Consider the following 24,656-nt stretch of genomic DNA (forward strand, 5'->3'; position numbering starts at 1 on the left):
TAAATAGGACTAAACAATATTTCCAACAACGCAAGATTACCTTTTGAAGTCAATACTCGTTAAAAACGAGTTCAAATGTCACCACTCCATAGAACAGCTCCTAAAGCTTCGATTTCTCACTTTTTGAATAATTAGGCATTTCGTATACTCAGAAACGATTACAAGAAGTCAAATCATATGTTATTGGAGACGAGGTTTCATAGTGGGAAAATAGGGTGAAATAGCCAAAAACTATATAATGTGTTTGTAACACTTCTTGTAGAGCTTTCATTAATTGACTTACTCTGAGTGCTAAACCTACGTATGCACTGTGCATAGAAATTGAGGATCAGCTGATAGGAAAAGTCATAACAGTATTTTATAGCAGTTTATACGATACAAATTCAAGCATTACATTTTCTAGTAAAAAATGTATGCAAATACTTTACGAAAGGAAATAAATTTAGAGATATGCAACGGGTTGATATTACAAACTACACTTTTTAAAGGAAGAGATTGCTCTATAACAATTAATACAATAAACCGGTCTAAACATAATATACAAATGTGACGCCACATTATTTAATTGAAACTAGATATGTTATCTTTATTATTTTGAAGGATTCTGAGAGAATGCGAATGACGACATTCTCTTAGATACATTATTCTCAAACTCAGATAGTCTTCTCTTTGTAGCATTGGAATTACACTGAATTAAATCATCATTTTCACTTAATGGACGTTTGGTATTACTTTGTAGTACGTTCTCCTTTTCTTTTCCATCAAAAACACCGTCTTTTGAACTTTTTATAGAACGCTAATATGTAAGGAATAAAAATAAACAAACGTTAGATATATCAATAGGAATCACAGCTATTTATGTACTATTTAATCATGATAGAAAAAATATACCTGTCACCATGTAAATATTCGTGCCACAATGAAAATGTAAGGGTTTGTGACGTAGGTTGAGCAGGACTCGAACCTCCGAGATAGTGGTTGTAAGACCTAAACACTAAGCCACTGATCCATTTATTACATTAACACTTAGTTGAAGTCGATGATGTGCACTATCGATATGTATGACAACACAATACTTTACAACTACTACTTTAGACAACCCACTTTACACCCATGTATTCGTGATATCGATTCGCCATGTCTTGGTAACTTTAAGGAATCTAATGATCACATTAACTTCTAATAATGATATCTGATAACAGCACTAGACCGGTCCAACTACCAAAAAAATAGTAGGGTGATCTGATCAAATGTGTTAATTAGATCTTACTGACTGGTTAGTCCAGTAACATAATAGAAAACTAAGTGAACTAATATCGCAAAATTATGAAGTTGCAAGTTATGTACTGGAATTTCAGATGAATAAGACACTGTTTTCTTAGAAGGTAGTCCATATATTTCTCTAAATACTTCATTCATTTACATATCATCTATTTACTCACGTTTCATCTTCATGCACTTTCTGAATCTCATGTTTCTACCTTATTTAAAGTGTCACAATGAACAACAAAGTGACATTCTGCATAATGCCTATCTACTGACAACTCGTATTTAGCGAACGGCAATCCTACATATGGGGTGATCTTGAGTATGCAGATGATAGTTTTATTGTGTAACGATAATTAGGCCAAGCAATCCGTGTTAAATCAGTTGGCAATCAATGTCCACAGCTATGGCAGGTACTTTGCATTTTCGAAATGCGAAGTACTTTTATAAGACTGTTAGAAGCCCGTGAATCCACCAATCATTCACCTACTTTTATTCATCTGTTTTTTTTTATCAAACTCAGCTTCATTTCTTCGCCTCATAACAATCTAATTTTCTTATTTATTTTGGCACCCACTGTGTTTAAATCAATAATAAGCATGCGAGTATCACCCGATATTTGAAGATGATAACTGTGCGTTATTGTTATTATCATTCCTCCAGCCATCAGGGCCCTTGGTTAGCGTTTTTTTTCGAGTTAGTTTTCTACGGGATAGGGTCGCTAACCCCATGCCCAAACCTCTACCTTTACCCGGGCTTCGGATCAGCAGTAGCCCAGAGGGGCTCCGAGAGGAGTAGCATCAGTTCATCACTTGCTGGTCACCAAGATGAAACTAAAACTCAAGGAGCACCGGACAATCGGGCGAACAACAGCACAAAAGTTTAATACGACCTTTCTTCGGGTTACTGACAAACTCAACAAATTTAAGGTAGTCCTCAGTAGTAGATTCCAGGTCTTTCATGACCTACTCAATGGAGAGGGAACTACTGTGGAGAACAACTTGACAGGGATAAGAGGCAATCACTTCAACATGTCACGAGGTTCTGGGCCACAAGAAGCACCACCATAAGGAATGGATCATCGTTGATGCACTGGATAAGATTCAAGAAGGCAGCAATCAATACCAGCTGAGCAAAAGCAGAGAAAGCCAAGGCACAAGCTGAATACACAGAATTAAACAAGCAAGTGAAGAGGAGCATCAGAATCTACAAACGTAAATATGTGGAAGATCTAGCAATGACGGTTGAAAAGGCTGAAAGAGAAGGACACATCAGACAATTGTATGATACAACAAAGAAACTCGCTGGAAATTATCATAAACCAGAACGACCAAGGAAAAGCAAGGAGGGAAAAGTAATCACCAACATCCAAGAACAGCGAAACAGATGGGTAGAACACTTCAAAGAACTCTTGAATCGACCAGCTCCACTGAACCCACCTAACATCAAAGTAGCACCCACGGACCTCCCAATCCATGTTGGCCCACCAACAATTGAAGAGATCAGCATAGCCATCAAACAAATCAAGAGCGACAAAGCAGTGGGACCAGACGACATTCCAACAGAGGCACTGAAAGTAGATGTAGCAGTAACTGCAAGGATGCTCCACACTCTCTTCAGCAAGATTTGGGATGAAGAACAAGTATCAACAAACTGGAAAGAAGGACACTTGATCAAGATACCAAAGAAAGGCGATCTCAGCAACAGTGATAACTACAGGGGCATTACTCTTCTCTCAATACCAGGAAAAGTCTTCAACAAGGTGTTGTTAAACAGAATGAAGGACTGCGTAGACGCCCAACTTCGAAACCAACAGGCTGGATTCCGTAAGGATCGGTCGTGTACAGACCAGATTGCAACACTACGGATCATTGTAGAAAAATCAATTGGATAGAATTCATCACTCTATATCAACTTCATTGACTACAAGAAAGCATTTGACAGCGTGGACAGGACAACACTATAGAGGCTTCTTCGACACTATGGCGTGCCTGAGAAGAAAGTCAATATCATACGGAATTCCTATGATGGATCAAACTGCAAAATCGTGCATGGACGACAGCTGACAGACTCGTTCGAGGTAAAGACCGGTGTCAGGCAAGGTTGCTTACTCTCACCCCTTCTGTTTCTCCTGGTGATCAACTGGATCATGAAGAAGTCAACATCTGGGGGGAAGTACGGGATACAATGGACAGCTAGGATGCAGCTGGACGATCTAGACTTCGCAGATGATCTGGTTCTTCTATCACACACGCAACAACAAATGCAGGAGAAGACCACCAGTGTAGCAGCAGTCTCAGCAGCAATAGGTCTCAACATACACAAAGGGAAAGCAAGATTCTCCGATACAACACAACACGCACCAATCGAATCACACCTACCGGAGAAGATTTGGAGGATGTAAAAACGTTTACATATCTGGGCAGCAACATTGATGAACACGGTGTGTCTGATGCAGATGTGGAGGCGCGGATCGGCAAAGCGAGATCAGTAGATTTACGACGGAAGAACATCTGGAACTCGAAACAACTGTCAACCAACAAAAAAATCAGAATTTTCAATACAAACGTCGAGATAGTTCTACTGTATGACGCGGGAACTTGGAGAACTACGAAAGCCATCATCCAGAAGATACAAGTGTTTATTAACAGCTGTTTACGCACAAATACTTGGGATCCGTTGGCCAGTAACAATCAGCAACAACCTTCTGTGGGAGAGAACAAACCAGATCTCAGCGGAGGAAGAAACGCTGGAAGTGGATAGGATACACATTGAGGAAAGCACCGAACTTCATCACAAGGCAAGCCCTCAATTAGAATCATCAATGCCAAAGGATAAGAGGAAGACCAAAGAACACATTGCGTAGAGAAATGGAGACAGATATGGGAAAAATGAAAAACAATTAGACAGAACGAAAAAGGAAGGACAGAGTGGGTTGGAAAATGCTGGTCGGTGGTCTATGCTCCATTAGGAGTAACAGGCGTAAGTAAGTAAAGTATGGTCAAAGATGCATTTTTATAAAATGATTGACTTGTGTCAAAGAATAGAGAGTTTATTTTACAAGCACTCCTAAGTAAGATCAATGGATAATGATGCCTAGATTTCTGTCGTTTGGAAATTTTGTGAGTTACACGGACGATATTCAAAAAAGAATACTGAATGAAGGCATATTAAATTGAACAATAGTGGTTAGTGTTTGTGTGAATATCTTTCATTAATACATAAGGGACATATTTTAAGATCACATTGGCACACATAAATAAAATCATGCTTTACGATAGTTATGAAAAACAAGTACAGTTAGTGAAGGTTAATCGTTCACTTACGTATTCAGACTGTCCTATGCGAACAAGCTCCTCAACTGAAACTTCTGGATAACTTTCCTCCAAAGTATCTCGATTTTCTTCAAACCAATCAGTGAATTCTTGATCAACGCTACCAAAATATTTGAATTATATAATGAGAAACGGTTTAAAATTAAAATCTAAAATAACCATTGGAAGTCATATGAATGTGAAAAAAATACAAACTTACTCTGCTGTAGCAACAGATTTCATTTTCGGCAATTTAGATCGTTGTGATGACTACAAACAATGAAAAAGATTATTCTAATACATTTTCAATCAACAAACGATGCAATTAAGGATTCAAAGCGATGTAAGAAAATTCAATGCGATTAATTTGCTAGAACATTTTTTAATGATGTTCAGTTGAAAATGATCCAGAGAACTAAGATATACATGATCTTTAGGTATAAGGAATAGATGAACTACAAACTTTCATCTAAATAACACGAGACAACAGACAGATGTAACACTTAATGTATCACTTTACGCTTCTAACATAATCCTATCCTTCAACATATGGATTTATAATTATTGATTTACAAATGAGAGGTAACATGTGACAGGTATATATTTACTTTTGTTTGTATTGTTGTTAGAATCAACCTCGCAAAAGGGAATCTGATTTTTAGAGTTGATTTTAATCTTTGATTAATTTCTTCTTTTGGGGCTTTTATTCTCCCATCTACATTTATTCATAACCGATTGAGGGGATCCATTCCTTCGCAGGCAATCGTTTAGTGCAGTGTACTCCTCCTCGAGGCTTATTTGTGAATATTTTGGTCTTGCTGTAGGACGTTTTCACCAACCTATGTATGGTTACTTGGTTGAGATCCGCACGACTATCGTAACCAATGGTTGGAGACTCTGGGTGACATGGCTCAGAATCTATCACAATGGCGTAGGTGTATACACTCTTTGTCTTTCCTGGAATCGTGAGATTAAAATTGCTTTATACATTTCTACGAACTAATTTTTTTCTTTCTGTATTATATCCTTATACAATCTTTCATTATACATAACTACTTCTATGAATTTGGTGTTTATCTTGTTGTGCTAATGAGGTATGGCAACTTGGACCGATGCATATATGTGCCTGGTCCTACGTTGTGGCTGACTGACTGCCCTTGTTATAAAAATAATCCCGCTTTTTAAAACTAAATTTTAAATTCACATTACAGACAATTTATCCCCTAATGACTGACAAATCATTTCCAAGTTATGTTATGAATTATGAATAATTAGTCAATCAGTCAGCAACGTAGAACTTCATACGTACGTACATCAGTTCGAGTTGCCATACCACATTAGCAAACAGATACAATTGTCAATCCACATCCCGTAGTGGTAGAGGTGGTAAAAGTATAAGCAGTAATCAGAAAAATTAGGGTTTGAAGATGTTATTTAAAGAGTATAATCCAGTGAAATAAATTTGGAAAGAAAATAAAGGACATGAAGAATTCGGAAGATTAGAATTTGGAAGAACACAAAGAGTGGATGTACCTGTACGATTGCAAGTGATTTTGAGCCATATCATTCAGGGTCTCTAACCATCGGTTTACTATCATCTTGCGGATCCCAACCAGGTAGTCTACGCCTACCAACATGGCTCACTCCACTTGTCATTAACTTCATGGACTTGTGCCATGTTTTGGTCTGGTCGTCCCTAGCTTTCTTCCAACCTACTCCTATACCACTGAGCATCGCACGTCGAGGCAGTCGGTGGTTGGGCATACGTAACGTGTCCCAGCCATCTCAACTGATCAAGTTTCACTACTTCATCAATTGATTTACCATCCTTACCTAGTACACGTTTCCAACAATTCAATCATGAAGCAACATTTTGCATTTCGAAGGGCAGAATCGCATCCCGAACATGCTTGCATTGTTGCTTAGAGTGGTCAGAAGACTCTGCATTTTGTCAGCGTCTTCACCAAATAGAACTATATCATCAGCATATTCTAAGTCAACAAGTGAACTTCCCGGTAGGAGTTCAACCCCTGGAAATCTAGACGAGGAAAGTGTTATCTCTAAAAGTACGTCGACGACAAAGTTGAACAAGAATGGAGAGAGTGGGCAGCCCTGACGAACACCACTTGAGGTAATCAATTCTGATGACAGTTCGCCATAAGCTCTCACTCGACCGGTTGTGTTCGAGTAGAGAGCCTTTATAAGGTTAATGTACTTCTTTGGTACTCCTTTCAGTGACAAACACTGCCATAGAACCTTACGATCGACAGAGTCGAATGCTGCTTTAAGGTCGAGAAATACTACGATTGTGGGGCGTCTGAACGTGTGTCTGTGTTCTAGAACCTGACGTAGTGTGAATATGTGGTCTATACAACCACGTCCAGGTCGAAAACCGGCCTGGTTTTCTCTAGTCTACTTTTCACGAGCTTTGGTTATTCGTCGAAGTATTATTGAAGCTAACATTTTAGACATTATATTAGTCAAACTGATTCCTCCGTGATTGTCACAAGAGGACTTTTGTCCTTTCTTATAGACTGGCACAATCAGTGATTGGGATCAGTCAGACGGGATTACGTCAGCTCCCAGATTCTACCTAAGACCTCAGTCAATCTCACTGCTAATACTGGACTACCATCCTTAAAAATGTGACGGGTAAACATGTCAGGGCCTACTGTTGTTGGAGGACTTACATCACCTTGCCATTTAGGTCGAATAGATATCGTGGGAAACCGAATTGTGGCTGAAGGCCAGCTGAACTGATGCCTAAAATGTTCTGCCCATCGATCCAGTCTTCTGGATTGTGAGTGAATAATATGTCAATCTTTCTCTGAGAGTGTTTCGCTAAAAGTTGGATTCCTAATACCGGTTTCCTTAACAAATCTGAACAGTTGTCTGCTGTTACCTAATGCCGCTGCTTTTTCCATATCTCTTGCTTTCTCTACCCACCACTGTTCACGATCATTGCGTAGACTTCTTGTCAGCTTGCGCTTAAGCTGACTTCGCTCTTCGTCATGTTCAGAGCCAGATGCTGTTGAGACTCAGTATTTATCCCTAACCTTACGGTTTAACTTACTAGCAGATATCACTGCTTTTTTCATGGCTTTTCGGATATCATTCCATAGCTACCTAACTGTTTTCCTAGTTGTTCCTGAAATATACTCTTAGTTTGACTATCATTAAGTAGGCCCCTAAGAGGTTTCCTTGCAGCGTCTTTCCGACGTCCAGTAAGACGCAGACAGATACGCGCTCGTACTAGAGCATGATCTGAATCTAAGTATGTGCTCCAGAATGAGCGACAGTCTTCTATAGAGCCCCTCCATCGGTGGCTGATAGCGATGTGATCTATTTGGGTCCAACGTTGGGACGAATTAGGGGGTCTCCATGTTAAAAGATGTTTTTCCTTATGCTTGAAGTTAGTATTTGCAAGGAACAGGCGGTTATCTGAACATAGCTGCAACAGACGGTCGCCATTATCTGTTCCATGAGCCACGGCATCACAAGATCCACCTAGGTGTCTTTCCCTTTCGCTTAGTTTATCTACTCGAGCATTAAAGTCACCAGCCACTATTACTACATCAGAGCGCCTAACTTTTTGGAAAAGGTCGGAAAGCCTTCTGTAAAACTCATCTTTTACATCATCTGAGCAGCAGTCAGTGGGAGAATAGGCAGAGACGACGAAGAGGCAACGACGAGTGTCTCTACGTTTCCGAGTCCTTACTGTTCCGTTTAGTCGGACAGCGCACAAACGACTGTCTACTGGGATCCAGTCTAAGAGAGCTAATTCTGCCCTAGGACTCAATGCTATACTTACACCGGCGAGGCCACGAGAAGCAGCATCTGAACTTCCAGATACACGAAGTGTGAATCGAGTTGGTTCTTTATGTTGACATGATGATGTCAAATGAATGACGCTACTCGGATCCTGCATGCGCCCTTCGGAGATGCAGCACACATTGATGGCGTAAGATTCTAAAATCCTAGCTAAGGAAACCTGTTGTCCTATTTGGCGCAGTGTTCGGACGTCGAAAGCTCCTATATGTAGTTAAGAGTGTGGTTTCAGGAGACCAGGAATAACGTTCCGCGTACTCGAATCGTTTGCCCTAGCGGTACGAGGTGATAAAGAGATGTGAGAAGGGTTAGTAGCAGAGATAAGAGTTATTAGGAGGTATAGGAAGGATCTATTTGTGACCAACTTGGTCTCGTATGCTGTGAGGTAAGGCGAGGTGTGGCATTTTATAGTCGACCTTTTCTAACCACTTCCTTCTGAGAAGGCAGCACCGCTGCCGGTGCTGGTTGTTCGAAGTAAACACTTTACTGTCATCACACCCCTCTGCAGTCAGTAGTACGACTTCGCTCAGACCTTGAGTTGCTGCGCTTTTAGTCTTAACGTTCTCCAATCGACCTGCTAGGCATAATAGAACCTACAGGAACATATGTCCCAGCCAAAATAGCTCGGTTGGATCATCACGATAGGTAAAAAATCCGACCACCACCTCAATGTAGCAGCTACGGTCGGGATGAATAATTACACATATTAGCTTGTATGTACTCTTATATGTATAAATTCCATCCACTAATTGTTGACGTAAATTCATTTAAGAAAATAACAGCAATGTATTAATCAGAGGCAAGATGTAATCATCGGATAAAACAGATTTTAAATTTTTAGAGATCTTTCGACTGCAAGCTATCATCGAAATAAATAATCTGAAGGGTTTGGAAAATGCTCAGTTATTTGAGGAAACTTAATAACAAAAAACTGCAATGTGATGTTAAGTTATTCAGATTATTATTAACTCTAATATGAATCATTAAGTGTTAGTGGGACATAGGCTGGATTAAAACATGCTCAATGCATGATTGCTTTGGTGCACTCTGATTGGCTAATTCTTATCCAATCAGCACTAGTCGATAGTTGGAGAATACTCTAGAATCTTCTCATGTAAAAACTATAAATATACTGACGTTTTCTCTATTGTGCTTCCTACCGGCTTCTGACTTGCTTCTTGCTTCCATCTAACCTTGTTATTTGGAATATAATCTCTTTCCTGTTCAACCGTGTTCTGATTTGGGGACTTGTTGAGTGAATCGGTGTCCGAGAATACTAAGCAATAGGAATAGCTGGGTCATAACCGTAAGAAGAAAGAGATTATAACATTAAGTGATTACCAAAGAAAGCTGGTCAAATTTATCGAAATAAGGTGGAACACAATGAACCATTACCATATCAACATTCATGAGCAAACACCAACTTAATACAATATTTGGTAAATTGATTAGGATAAATTATTTACTAACTCGTAATACAAGGTGAAATAAACTCACAGAGAGTGAACGCTTTTTGTTGTTCTGAGTTTTGTTGACATCAGGCTTCTGAGAAACTTTGGTGTTTGTAGCAGTTGTCTTAGGTGTCCAAGCATCTAAGAGTTCAGTTCCATGAGCGATCGAACGGGGTGCAAATTCTTTCGGTTCATTAGAAGACTGTAACAATAATGATAATTTATAAGAAAAATTCATCGAAGAGACTAGAAATAAAGTAAATATGACCCGTACAACACAAAATAAAATTGCTGTTTATAAATAATGAAAAGTTTAATGATTTTATTTGGAAATTTCAGTTACATGGGTTTGGAAGATAGTTTACTACCACACAGAGTCAGTAGATTTTGGTTTCAAACAGTCTAATTTAATATATTTGGCAAAACAGATGTATCCAAAGAAACTCGGTTTCCATTCAAAATTGAAAGCAACGTCATAAATATGTTTGATTGCGAATCCCAGGAAATAACCCGACTGATCAGTTTACAATACTTATTATTAGCATACCGATATATGCTGGAAACTCAATTTATGTAATGATTGTGTTTTACTCCTGATTCCTTATTCATTCGGATAGGTATTACGGCTGATTATTACATACCATGATAGTTTTGTGACCAGCGACCTAATATTTACTAATCAAGAAACTTGACAGTTTTGTAAATAGCGAGAAACTACAGACACTATGTTCATCAAGCATTAAGCTATTTGCACACATAACATCTTTAAAATAATTCATTCAATTAAAATGGTAACGTTACTTTGTTTTATCTACGCGAACACGCGTAGTAACGGTTTTATTAACTCACTTTGAATGGATTTCGTGAAGAGGGAGTCAACACAGAATGAGACAAAGACTCGGAATCTGCTAGAGGTAGATTATTAATCGAACCATCAATATGGCCATCATCAGTTCCTGAACTAACAAGTGAACTATCTGCCACATCATGATAATCTGAACCATTTGTAGGTCTTGGAGTCTTTGAATGAGAATGAATATGGTTATTCGACGGAGAATAACCTGAGAACGTAGTAGGATCTCTAGAAAAAAATTAAGAAATAAGACTAAATTCCGTAGTGTATGTATGCACTAAGCAAAAATGCATTCAAATTAACGTACCAGGAAATTGATTATATATAGCACAACTAAAAATGCTGCTGACGAATTTCTAATAAAAAAACGGTCGAATTTCACTTAGGATCACATAAGCAACAGATGATTACCAAGGTTGGGATATTACAACTTTAGACAAACCAAACCATCCGGAAAACAGGGTGGGACTATAATTTATGGCCCACCTGTAAGCGACGCCAAAGTGACCTTGAGACAACTCACCTACTTACCGAGGTCAAAAGAGGATTATAAATTAATGTGGGTGATTAGGATCAAGATTACGAGTTAGGATTTAAAATTAGAAACTGAAGTAAAAGTTTTCATTACGAGCTAGCATCTGTTATAATGCCAAAAATGCTATTTAACTATAAGATGAATGAATTTCATGACAAAATGCAAGATTTAGTATCCTTAATTTCATCGGTTTATCCATAAATCATAGTATCGCTGCATAGAAAGATATTAATTTTTTAATCCGAAGTATCATCTTCACGAAATAGAACGAACACAACTAAGTATTTTAAGCCTATCTAATAACTTTTGCAACAGATTCAAGCATTGCTACAATTAGGCCAAAGGAATAATACATGGAGGGTAATGAATGAATATAGACGTTTCAACGGTGAATCCTTTTATTAACAACGAAGACAAACGTATGTGGTTTTTTCTTTACAATATTTTTAGAATAAGCGATGAGGAATATATATACTCTTATCAGTGTTGTAATTGTTAGGAGTCTCAACAATTCAGTTCTTTAGTAAGATTTATAAATCCTTAAACAATGAAAACTAGGGACACCTTTAGTCATTATGTGAAATATAGGTGTTAGAAATACAAAAGTGAACTAATCGTATTACTAACCACCTATCACTTAGACACATGGTAATCACACAAACTGAAATACAATCTGATACTGAGTTATAGAAGAAAAAAAGATAATAATACAAACAAACTGTATAACTTGATGTAGTTTGTTCATGAAAAGAAGAGTTGGTTGAAGCCTGATTCTCGAAACTCGCCAAAGTAGATTCACAGATTACGATGTGGTGTGTGCTACTTATGCGGACAGACATAAGTGGTATGTATCAGTAATTGGAAGTGGAATGCTTACCAGCAGAAAATTGGAATAAAGAGAAGGGAAACAAAGAGCATTCGGAATAACAACATGATTGGAAGAATGATGGAGTATGTGCAGGACAATTCAAGGAAGATATGCAAATGATGTATTTAATGTATGATTTTCATATTTTACAAATGTACTGTGTGACTTAACATAAAATAATAAACTGGTTTACCGTACGTCAGTTTTCGTTCACTACAACATCAACATTACCCGAATCTGAATTTACGTAGATTGACTAATTTAAGATGATTGTTCAATTTATAAATCGGTTTCGAAAACGTATTCTGTAGTTAAATGAATTGAAACTTCTCACTAAAATAATAACCAAAAATAATAGCATATCGATGAATATATGTACCTATTACACTTCCCTCTAAATGTTGAACTCTGTGGTATATCATCCCAATCATCAACTTCAACAGTTTCTGATACACGGCGTTCTTTTTCTAAAGCGACTCCTGCTAAACGATGTGCAAGGTTTTGACGCCTCAGCCGACCAGCGTATCTAATAGCAAGCTGAACAGTCGCTGCATCTGGCATCATATTAGCGATTGCGAGGCTAGCCCAGTCAGATTCGAGTTTTGCTGCCAGCTGTATGAAGTAAAACAAAAAGGAAGTTAATCTGGAACAATAATTATGGAGAGAGAAAACTGACATCTCCATCTTATAAAAATAAGTGGTGACATGGAAACTGTTATTGTGATTAGTTTCCCAGTCTAAGCAAATAGTGTACTTAACGTTTCCTTACAGTACTCTTAAATACACTTTTAACCATTATGTTCTTTGAAATTTTATATTTCTATGCTCTTGTACCATATGATGATGATCAATAAACAATAAATACTTCTTTCTACATTATTACTGCCTTAATTTCAAAAGATTATACTTTCAGTAGATTATGAGATTTTGATTGCCCAAGACTTTTTGCCATATATTTATACGATATTATCTTCAAATTCTTTATTTCTTTTTTTAAGACATTGTGATATCCTGCAAACACAAATCTTTTTAATATCTCATAATTACAGTATCTGATGTTAGTCGGAAAATCGATGTACTTTCAACGTTTTGTTCAGTTATTGCGAATGATCTCTTACCATTTTATAATTGTAACTATGTCCATAAGTGCTAATTCACTCATATGCGTTATAGAAACACAATAAACTTTATGATTTGTAATAGCAACTGTCTTGGTATAACCACTTTCTCACGAAATCTTTAAGAAGACATCCGAGAAATATCTTCTACATTTTAAACGCAAAACATAAGACACAGTCTGCAATGAAAATTTATATTTACACAGAAGACTAAAATTAGTACAAACAGATGAAAGTAAGTAAACAAAACTCACAGCGAAAAGACGTAACAGAACTGCCTTGCGCTTGGTCAGCGATTTTGTATTTAATGATAACAAATGTGACAATATATCCTCATTTGCATCAGCGATATTCGGACCCCAGATAGGCCAGTCTTCACTTATTACACACTGAAGATAATTTTCCTATTTTAAAATGATATTAAAAGTAAACTTTTTTAATGACATGAGGAAAAAAATGTATATTAAAAATGTATTGCTTACTACCATATTTTTGATTATAAACTTTCTGACGCTATAATCTCGTTACTGATTATTGGGAAGAATGAAGTCATAGGTGATAAGAAAAGGTGGAATATAATCAGACTCATAGTTCCAAGGCAAATGGACAATGACGTCACACTCACTCAATAGTACCACATAATCTCAAATCAAAGTAGGTGGGACAAGGATTTCCCGACCGTTGTTGCTACATTGAGGTTAGATCCAGGGTATTAGAGAATGATGGTAAATCAGTTAATGAGGTTGTGAATCTTCATGGACTGAGATGGTTGGGCCACGTGTTGTGTATGCCTGAACACCGATTACCACGACGTGCAATGCTAACCGGTGTTGGGGATTATTGGAAGAAAGTTATGGGTGGCCAAATCAAAACGTGGCATCAGTGCTTGAAGTCACTAACTTCTGGTCTGAGCCGTGTTGGTAGATGCAGACTACTTGGTTGGGGTCCGCGTGACTATCGTAACCAATGGTTAGAGGTGCTGAATGACATGGCTTAGAATCGATCACAATGGCATAGGTGTATACACTATTCGCCTTCCCTTAAACTGAGATTAAAATAGCTTCGTATCTTTCTTTCTTTGTGTACTATGTCGTTATATGCAATCTTTCTTTCATATATTACCACCCCTGAATTAACTATTTCTATGAATCTGGTGTTAATTTTATTGTGCTAATGAGGTATGGGGACTTGGACCGATGCACATATGTGCCTGGTCCTACGTTGTAGCTGACTGACTGGACAAGAATTGAACCAATAACTTACTCGACAAGTGATTATTAAAGCAAATGATTGATTTTAACCAAAACGAAAAAACTATCAAACATATAGGTCTCTAGATGGATGTCATTTGGTCAAACTTAACGGAGAACCTGTCACATATGTGCATCGGTTCAAATTGTCACACCACATCACCACAGTGAAATGAAATTGTCAAGACAAATCTCAGAGTAGCAGTGTTAGCGGTTATAGAAAACAGGAAATATGATTTGTTAAGAAAGTGTGAATTAGTAGAATAATCAAAACAAGTATAAGATAATTCAGAAACTTAAGATCTAAGGTAAAACAAAACGTGAACGCACCTGAGTTATTGAGAGCGATTTTCAAACAGTTCACTCAAAATCCCTATCGTTTGTTACGATTATTACACGGATCCCAGTCAGGTAAATTGCATCTACTTACGAGGATTAGTCCAATAATCAGTTACTCAATGAGTTGGTTTGGCCATCACCTAGCTTTCTTTTAGTGATATAATAAATATTTATTTCTCGTTGATGAGAAAGTGGCTTTATCAATAATTATTAAAGAACCTAATCAAAGTCAATGGTATACTAGGAGAAACTTATACCAATGTAATACTAAATAAATACGTCAGTCCAAAAATGGTTTAACTTGTGATGAATAACACGCCGAATTTCTGGCAAAAATCTCCATAAATCGGATAATTTTAGGTATATAAAGTTTTGTGAGAGTAGTCATTTTTGTGGTTGCTAATCCTAGTACATCTCCTAGTTAAGTAAATCTGGATACTTTGAGTCCGGTCTTTGTTTCCAAAACACCAGTTGCGTTCGCTAGAAAAACCGTGAAAGCAATGCTGAGGTTCAATATCTTTTTGACATAGTGAATAATTGGAATGTCGGCTTTTAAAGCTTAAACACATCCTACGCATATTATTTCAGTGAGAATAGCAGAGTGGTTGTTAAATGTATGACATGAAGTCGTGGAATGATGGACGGTTGTGTTGAATTAGTATTTGCCGAAACACAAACCCTCAGATAGGGTACTAGAAGCCTTAGAACTCAATAGCTTGGAATATTGTCAGATATGGCGATCTTGATGCGATTTTATATTGTGCCTTTTTAAAAACATTAAGATACTTGAAATGAATGAAATATATCTTTGCCATGATGTTTGAATTGCTTCTTTAAATCATTTTCACTTCTGTTAAATGATTTTCCTTTTGACATTTTAAAGTTTCTAAGCTTTGTATTGCTACAAACTTTTTAGTGTTACTAATATCTTGACTGCTGGCAGTAGTAGATACTACGACAATCTTAACTTTAAACGACAAAGATGAATACTTTTAGCTTCACTTGTTTAGTAAGCTTACCAAAGTTATAAAATCAATGAAAAGTGACTAGGCTGGTAGCTTACCGATTAAAATAAGCCATAAATCCCATTATATTAGTGAGAGATATAATTAATGCACAAAAAACAGTTTGGCAACATGATCCAGTCAAGATTTATTTGGATTGCCACGTCACGCTGCAACTGTAATGAGGAAAGTTATAGTCGATACGATACCCTAAGCTAATTGTTCATTCGGCATATTTGACCTCATTATACTGACTTTAAACGGTAGAAATTAATAAACATAACACTTTATAATTCACAAGTACTTGTAAAACTAACCTCCAAATCACTTTGATCAGTATTCATTGAACATAAAGGTAGACGGAAGGATATATTTGACACCACAGGTCGTGGAAAAACTCTTGGCCATTTTGAGGCTTTACAGTAAATTGCTTGAAGCTGACCAAACCCAACGACATTGGATTTCAAATCCTTTTTATTTTCAGAAGACAAATTTTCTACAGATTCACAAGATTCTAGGACACCAACAACGAAATAATTATCTGTTCGCCTATTGTTTTGCTTTAATAAACTTCTTGTATCACAAATAGGAACCCAATGAAATTCTGGGTGTCTTTGCGAACGGCCATGAATAAGGCGTCGTACGACTCCATTAGAGTCATATGTAAACAATCCTCCAGTATCAGAGAATCCAAACCAAGTTAAGCGAACTACTGAAGTGTCAAGGGAGGTATGTTTTAACGGAGGACTAAGTGGCAAATGTTGCCAGATAGATAAGGAACTTTTCATCCATGGTGGAGCTGCAGTCCGGTTGGATCCGAGCATAATTCCTCCCAAGTAAAACACTCTCCATTCTAATTCTCCGACTACATTACAAGTTACCACAGCCAAAATAGGATTATTAGGATGACTTGCTAAGACAACAGTGTGGTGACCAGAGAGACTAATGGGTGGCAAACCTAGCTTATTTATCTGAAGCAGACGTAAATTACTCGAATGTGCCACGGATGAAGATGGGGAAGGTTGGGTAAAAATGCGCAGCAGGCACTTTGAGGTAGCGACAACAGCATAACCAGGACTTTCAGTTTTATCATTACCCTCTTCAGTAACTAAGCAAACTGCGTCACATAATTCGCCAGGTGGGAGAGTTGTAGTCCATTCTACAGAGGCATCTCCGATGTTTGAACTACCAACATCGAGTGGTAATATTGCGATGCGACTGAGGTCATATAATTCATTTTGCTCATCATCATTCAAATCATCCAGATTGGGGTCGTCTGAACCCTAAACATTATGAAAAAGTAAATTAGAGCATGAATAAATGATCTTTTTACATATGATTTCAAAATAAACTAGAAAATTGGTGACTCAATTCTGCATTAACATTAAAAGCCGACTCATTCAGTCAGTTATATACAAAGTAGGACGAGACAAATATATGCATTGCTCCGAGTTACCATATAATTAAAATCGTGAAGCTGAAACAAATAAACTTTAAAAAATGAATATTGAAGGATGTTTGAATTTTAATCAACCTATTTTTGTCCTATATTTGCTTTTAAACTGCTATGCGAAAAACTTCGCAACAACTATGGGCTGCATTAAATGAGACGAAAACTAGGTCTTATAGTAACCCCTGATTAAATTTATTTATTTATTTATTTGAACACATACATACTGGTACAAGAGTGCGCCAATATATATGCGCCACACAAAACAATGAGAATTTAAAGAGAAGGAAAAAAAGAGAACAATAATGAAGAGATTGGTGTAAGGTAGTGTAATAATAATAGTGGTAATGATGGGGGAACGGAAAGGTACAATCAGCCGAAACCCTTCAGTTAAGAAAGATACAACCACTTTTTATGAAGAAAGTAAAAGGTTACAACAGGATCGCCACTGGCTTCTATTCTGAGCCATATCTGATAACGTCTCTAGCCACTGTGTTGCGCTATCTCTCGGACCCCAACCAGGGAGTCGTGAAGGACCGACACAAGCTAGCCCTTTGCAGCTTTCTTTCATACCACGACACCATGTCATGCACTGACCACCTCTCCGCTTTTTCCAACCAGTCCCAGAGTCGGCAAATAATGCACGACGTGGAATCCTCTGAGACGACATTCGTAGAACATGTCCAAGCCACCGAAATCGGTGTTTCAAGATGGTGACATCGATTGCATTATCGTCTCTGTGCCCGAACACACGATGCCGAACCTCTGCATTACTAACATGGTGTTGCCACTGGATGTCAGCAATCCTTCGGAGACAACGACGATCGAACACAGAGAGTCGTCTAACGTCCTCAACTCGGAGAGACCAGGTTTCATAAGCATAGAGCAAAACTGATCTCACCGACGCGTTGTAGATCCGACCTTTTACAGCCAGACTAACATCACGAAGGCGCCAAAGATGGCACAGATTGGCATAAGCCGCTCTGGCTTTCAATATACGTGCATTTATCTCATCACTCACACCTCCACCAGCACTTATGCAGCTACCCAGATACACGAACTTCTCGACTACTTCTATCTACTCACCATCCAGGGTGAGTACAGGATTAGAATCCTACCAGTCTTGTAGAAGTACTTTGCACTTCGAAGGTGCAAAGCACATACCATACCTACGGACACTGGTTGCCAACTGATTAAGTGCAGATTGCATGCCTTGGGCATTATCGCACAGTAAGACAATATCATCCGCATACTCAAGGTCGAGAAGTCTTTCTCCAGGCAACAGATCCACACCGCCATTACTTACGTCCATTAGAGCTGTTTCCAGAATGTCATCGATGGGAAAGTTGAAGAGGAATGGTGAGATTGGGCAACCCTGCCTAACCCCACTGCTCGAATGGAACAATGGAGAAAGGTGCACATGGTGCACGTCTTAATAACGTTCTGATGTCAGTTTCAGGGCAGTGTAAAAACAGCGACTCAAAAGTCGTATACTTCATACCTGGTTCTCAAGATTTATTTCTTCGACGACAGGTGACAGTTACCTTAGCCTGATAACTATGCTTATCGCATATTCAGAAGCATAGTATTCAGTAACGATAGAAAAGTGGGAAAGTATAAGTTACCTTTAGGTTTCCAATAGTCTTAGTTTTCTAGGCATTTAGATTTTTTGAAAACTCATCTGAGTGTAGTTTACTGTGGATGACCAGCTAATTCTCAAGAAAACCAACAGAGATTTTGATAACATTGCGAAAAACAAATGAATAGATTTTCAAATAATTTACAGTTATTCAAAATTTATCCAAGTATTGTGCGATTAGAAAGATTTCCACAGTTGAAAACGACAACTTCTTGGGATTTTACAAGATTTATTAACTGTATTTAAGATGGTAAGAAACTAGTTTACTACACTTTTAGGCAAATTGTAAATAATAGATATCCTTTAACCAAGAATACGAACATTTGTACTTCCGAAGTCATATATTAAAATTAGTCATTGATCATATTAATGTCTGAAATTCAATAGTTTAAATATTCGGGTATTCCATTTATAAATAGATAAGGATATTAATTGCATGGTTCATCTCTTTTAGTTCAAACACAAACGAACTTACACCATTTTTAAGACGCAGATGGATGAGTGGAGAACAGCTATTAACAGCAGTACACATTTTAGATCAGTCTAAAGCTGACGGATATTGTTTCGTACACAAAGAAATACATTTCCGATTTTGATCCTCATTACTTTGATAACTATCAAAAATACAATAGGACTTCTTATTGGAATATGTACTGATGATGTCAAGAAAGACAAGGAAATCTCCACTGTTAAACAGTCCAGCTAAAAAACACCATCGAAATCCTCTTCCTGAACTATAAACATCCTCTATCATTTCAATATTACAATAAGTTTTGGATGGCTCAGAAATAATAATGATAATAATGAAACCCATCCCTAAGTGAACAACATACCTTAGATGCTAGCAACAAGGCAGTTAAACTTAGATCCGCCATAGAATAACCCGAACTATTGGATAACCGCAAACTATGATGTAAACTATTATCATGAAATTCTACTTCTATACTTCCTCCAGAAGACTGATTCGATGCATCATCCTCTGACTGATATTCAGCAGTATCCCTGAACTGTGTCACGATACCAATTCTATTCCATACCATGAAACGTTCGCGAAAACCTGACGTTGGAAAATAGATAAAAAATAAAACGCGATATAAAATCTAGTGAAAAAAAAATCAAATATACAACGTCACATATTTTGACTAATACATACAGTTAGTATTTATTGATGAAACAGCTTAGGGGGTCAGATATCTCAGTTTGACTTTACATTTTATCTAAATAATAATAATAAGACTCTTACGATGACTGACGGAAACAAAGGTATTTGTTCGCGTGATTAATAACATGATTCCAGTTCCTGAGGGTATTATATGCTGTTTTTTGGATAAGTAAATACAGAAAACAACATATGCTTATCCATGTACAGCTGTCGTACTTTTTATCTGAGGTAGGAAACAATATCTTTTTACACAATATTAAAGTAGAAAGTCCACTAGTGACAGTTCATTTTTATCAAATCTCAATTTAATACAAAGTATACAACATTATCAGTTTCTTTGGACAATTAGAAAACTGGTAATATGCATGTTTAATTGATATAATGGTTCCGATTGTCATGTAGTCCCGAACTAAAGGCATTTGGTCGTACCAATAAAATCAAAAGAATATGAAGGAGATTAAAGGGATATTAAATGGCGATATCAAGTCTCCAGACGATTGGTATTATTAATCTATGTATACGAGTATTTTTACAGGACTTGATTTGAATTTAGATAAAAAGAAATATTCACATAACTATGTGAAGCCTTCACATATTGTAAGTTTTAAAATCAAACATATAAACAAATAAATTTGATGCCACTGTTTGCCCAAATCCATAGAACCGCCTAAGGAAGGCATGTTCCTATGGTCGTTTTTTCACCCAAACTACACCAAAAATACTTTTTGCTCACCAAGTGGTGTTGCACCTGACTGGAAAGCCTTCTGTAAAGGTTGGATTGTGACGTTATCCTTTTTTGGACATATATTATCTTCTGTAGTAAGAACAGTCGCTTTGGTTTCTATTTTTGCAGGGGCTTGTTTCTCTTCAGCTTCATCATTGAGTGACATGTAATCGGACTTGATTCGAGATAGATCAATGGAATCAGAATTACTATCATCTTCGTTTGAGTGGGGGATGACATCGTCGTCAGCTAAAAGTCTGCTAGATTCCGCCTGAGCTGCAGCAGCACTTAAAAGATCGGCAGTATCACCATCTTCATCACAACCCATTAACTGAGCTATTCTATTTGGAGACAATGAATCTCTAGAAGAAGGCTTGGAGAATTAGAACGACAAAAAACAGCACCAACAGATAGATATACCATTTTAAAGGTGTTAGTATAAAGAAATCACACAAAACATGGTCACGAGACCATGAGGTTCTCAGTGTACTTTCACAAGGAAGCGTTTGATATTAATCAAAATGGTACTCTTTGAGAATACACCATCAAACTTAAAACAAGTGTAATTTGAATTTTACACATCGAAATAAAACACGTGAAATTGATTATTACGTAACTTAAAGACATTTAAGGAACTTAAAACATATGATTGGTAAACTATATGATTAACTGGGATACTTAGCAATTAGAAAACCAACACGAGACGTTTCGAAAACAATCGAAATTGTACATATGCAGTTGCTCTGGACTTTTAAATGCTGGATGTTTAGTGGCCTTTATTGATTTCCTCCCTTTAACTAAGTAAACCCAATATTTATCTCAGCGTCTCACGATTTTTTTCACCTGTGATACTAATCAAATATCAGTAGTTTGGCTTTTTTTCTTTTTACGAGCCATGCTCCATAACCTCATGTAAAGTTCTGCACTGCATCTTCATCTAATGACAGATATTCTTAAGTTTCCTGTAACTGTTATATAATACATCATAGTGCTAACAATTGTTATGAATGGGTCAAGATTTTACAAGCCCAAATTTAATGAGTTGCAAAGTAAATGGGGTAAACAATACGCTAAACTATTTTGCTACCAATACTCAAACAAAACACCAGCGCAGACTAGTTTGGAGCAATATTCTGGACACATAGAAAACCACCCCTAAACATTTTGTCATTATCAATTAGGGTTACAAGAATGAATTCTGTCAAAACCATTTCCTTGGAGCTTATGACAGTTTTCGCTTTCTTGTGGTTGATAACATGGGTTTAAATAGGTAGCTGACATCCAACATCTTTAATTTTGAGATTTATCAACTGCTGAAACGAATTTCGGTAGATCCAATACTGGCACCAATAATGTTTAAAACAATAGAAAGAAATACCTGATGGTCTGGAGAGTGAACAAGTCCCACAGATCCATTTTCGTTCGCGAATAGAAGATTTTTGTCAAGAGGATGCCAAAATAAGCTACAAATCCGACTATGAGACGGATCACGAATACTATTAATGAAAAATTTGAAAGTTATTCAGTATGTCAATTCCGAATAGCACTGAAAAGTCAGGAAATAAATTACTAATTTCGAGCGATTAATAAACATACTGACGTAGTGTCGTAAGGTGAATAATAATCAAGCATTTAGAAAAACGTAACAAATTAGAAGGAAACACCACGTGGATAAATTTGAACATGAAGGCTGTTCCGATCGAACGACCTGAGTCCACAAGAAAGCCAATAGTGGGGCTTATTGTCGATCTATTTACATTTCTCTCCGACCATGTTGGATAACGTGGGTCACCTTTTCGCCTAATCTTAGGCCTGTTTAGATCCTTTTGCAGACGTGCAACAAAATGACGAAGAGATTCCCGGTAGCCGCCTGTATATATCTGCATAAGAAGTAATCTAACTACTTTGTGTTAGGATACGGACCACAGCTATGAACAGTAGATTCATAGCGCCGAAATTCATCGTTGGAAATTGAGTTAAGACTACTTGTCTCAAAGCAGTTATCCAAATACGTAACTCGGCAATCATAGGTCTATCAGTCCAGTAATGTTACGGTATATGTTTAGTGACAGCCAACAATAATATATAAAGCAGTAAGAAAGTGACCAACCAGCTGGATGAGTACTTAAACTTACGAAGATTTTGGCGAGACCATAATTTATGATCAAGCCAATCACATTTAAGATAGATCTTGAAGCGAAATTCGTTTAGTCATTCGGTCAAATACCATTTTGGCATTATAAATGGTGTCAGTTCGTGATGATAACATCAAATCTAATCCTTGACCCTAACATTCAACTGTAAATCCTAACCTTAATTCCTTAAACTAATATATAACCCTTATTTAACCCTGGTAAGTAGGTGGACATACCAAGGTCATTTTGGCGTTGCTCAATGGTCGTTCATAAATTATAGTCTAACCAAGATTTAAATAGGTATGTCAGACACACGAAATATCATACCGATGAATTGCTTGTCTGTCTTCAACACGCCAAACAATAATCCACCCATCTAATGATCCACCTGAAATAAGATTGCCATCCCGTGAAGAAGCGCATATATTGTATGCACGAGTGACTGAAGGGCAGGATAGGGAACAAAGTAAACTCCAGCACACTCGTTCAAACATTTTGATTTCTTTATCAACCGGCACGAGTAAAAACTGGTAAATTGAACATGAATGGAAATGGACAAACCTTCCCAACTGTGCTCTCCCAGCATAATCTACAGGAACTTGGAGCAAAGAGAGGATCATTACATTTCGCAAGCGTATAAATGCACTTTGTTTCCTCCCCAATTATTAAATCCCAGAGACGGACACTGCCATCGCATGAAGCAGAGGCTACGAACACATCGAGAGGATCAAAAGCCACACTCAGGACAGCTCCTTGATGTCCCTTGAAAACCAATTCCCGGTCATTATCATGGCCGGAAAGATCCACAACCTTGACTGAGAAATCACTACTAATATAAACCAAGTGAAGCGATATCCTACCTACTGCATAAAGCTGTCTTACTAAGGTCTTTGTTCATAGCTAAATGGTTGACTTCTGCAGTAAAACGGGTAACCACACCATCAGGAAGACCATCTTCCATCTGAAGAATGTGGACGTAAGTTCCCTCAGTAGCAACAATGACGTTTTCATACTATTCCGAAGATAAAATTATTGTCAAATACCTACTCGGCAAGCAATAGAATTGATTTTTTCTCCAACGATGTGTTCCACTGGACAAGCGTCATCAAGTGACTCGAAGATTTTGATTTTCCCATCTGATCCACCAGTAACTATACGGCTGAAGAACACTACATACGGCCAAAACATGAAGTCTTACCGTCCATGGACATCATAAACTGCCGAAGTTAGCCCCTTCTTGTGAACATTAGCAGGCCCCTTGGTTATAGACATCAACACATCAACTATCCCGCCAAATGAGGGTTTTTTAAATTGTGTTGCAGCCAAACGAATCTTCAAACCTAAAACTGGAGAGGATTAATGAACTGTTTATTCTTTCAATAATTGCAGCTGGGTAGTGGGGGAACATTCTCGGTAGCAGAGAGGTAAGGTTACTGTCATTTTTTATAGAAACTATAGGATGAGAACAAATTAACTAGCAAAAGAAGTGATCATGGAATGACACCTGTAGTAATCAATCTCAATACCTAAGAAACTAAAGCAAGAATCCAAACTTATTGGGGAAAATTTGAGAGAACGTGCCGATACCATTCCGTCCTTTAGGAAGTCCTACAACCTACTCGGAGCAATTACTTTTATTGATATCATGAATGGATCAGTGCTAGATCACCATTGAAAACCTGGCTTCAAGAGGCATTTCCTGGATTTCTAGAGAAGAGCC

The 24,656-nt window shown here is 37.4% G+C and overlaps 1 protein-coding gene across 1 annotated transcript; it reads right to left on the reverse strand.

The window, feature by feature from the left end:
* Positions 1–353: 353 nt before the first annotated feature.
* MS3_00001849 (uncharacterized protein) lies at positions 354–24,227 on the reverse strand. Its single transcript, XM_051209352.1, has 15 exons — positions 24,135–24,227; positions 23,984–24,095; positions 23,797–23,948; positions 23,264–23,762; positions 22,180–22,297; positions 20,811–21,174; positions 19,749–19,972; positions 16,144–17,109; positions 13,488–13,637; positions 12,495–12,727; positions 10,709–10,940; positions 9,906–10,061; positions 4,801–4,850; positions 4,593–4,701; positions 354–796 (listed from the first exon to the last, which is right to left on the reverse strand). The coding sequence occupies exons 4-15, from the start codon at positions 23,554–23,556 to the stop codon at positions 590–592; spliced, it is 3,102 nt and encodes a 1,033-aa protein (XP_051074806.1). The 5' UTR covers positions 23,557–23,762; positions 23,797–23,948; positions 23,984–24,095; positions 24,135–24,227; the 3' UTR covers positions 354–589.
* Positions 24,228–24,656: the final 429 nt, after the last annotated feature.

This window comes from Schistosoma haematobium, chromosome 1 (assembly GCF_000699445.3).
Source record: "Schistosoma haematobium chromosome 1, whole genome shotgun sequence".
Taxonomy (NCBI): domain Eukaryota; kingdom Metazoa; phylum Platyhelminthes; class Trematoda; order Strigeidida; family Schistosomatidae; genus Schistosoma; species Schistosoma haematobium.

What these genes read in the sequence shown, in the direction of transcription:
- MS3_00001849 (XM_051209352.1), bottom strand. Translation starts at nt 23,556, where the DNA reads ATGATCCTCTCTTTGCTCCAAGTTCCTGTAGATTATGCTGGGAGAGCA. An exon ending in TTTAGAGGGAAGTGTAATAG is followed by an intron (nt 10,941 to 12,494) that starts GTACATATATTC and finishes ATTTTTTTCTAG; the next exon opens with AGATCCTACTACGTTCTCAG. An exon ending in ACAAAAAGCGTTCACTCTCT is followed by an intron (nt 4,851 to 9,905) that starts GTGAGTTTATTT and finishes CATTGTTTGTAG; the next exon opens with TCATCACAACGATCTAAATT.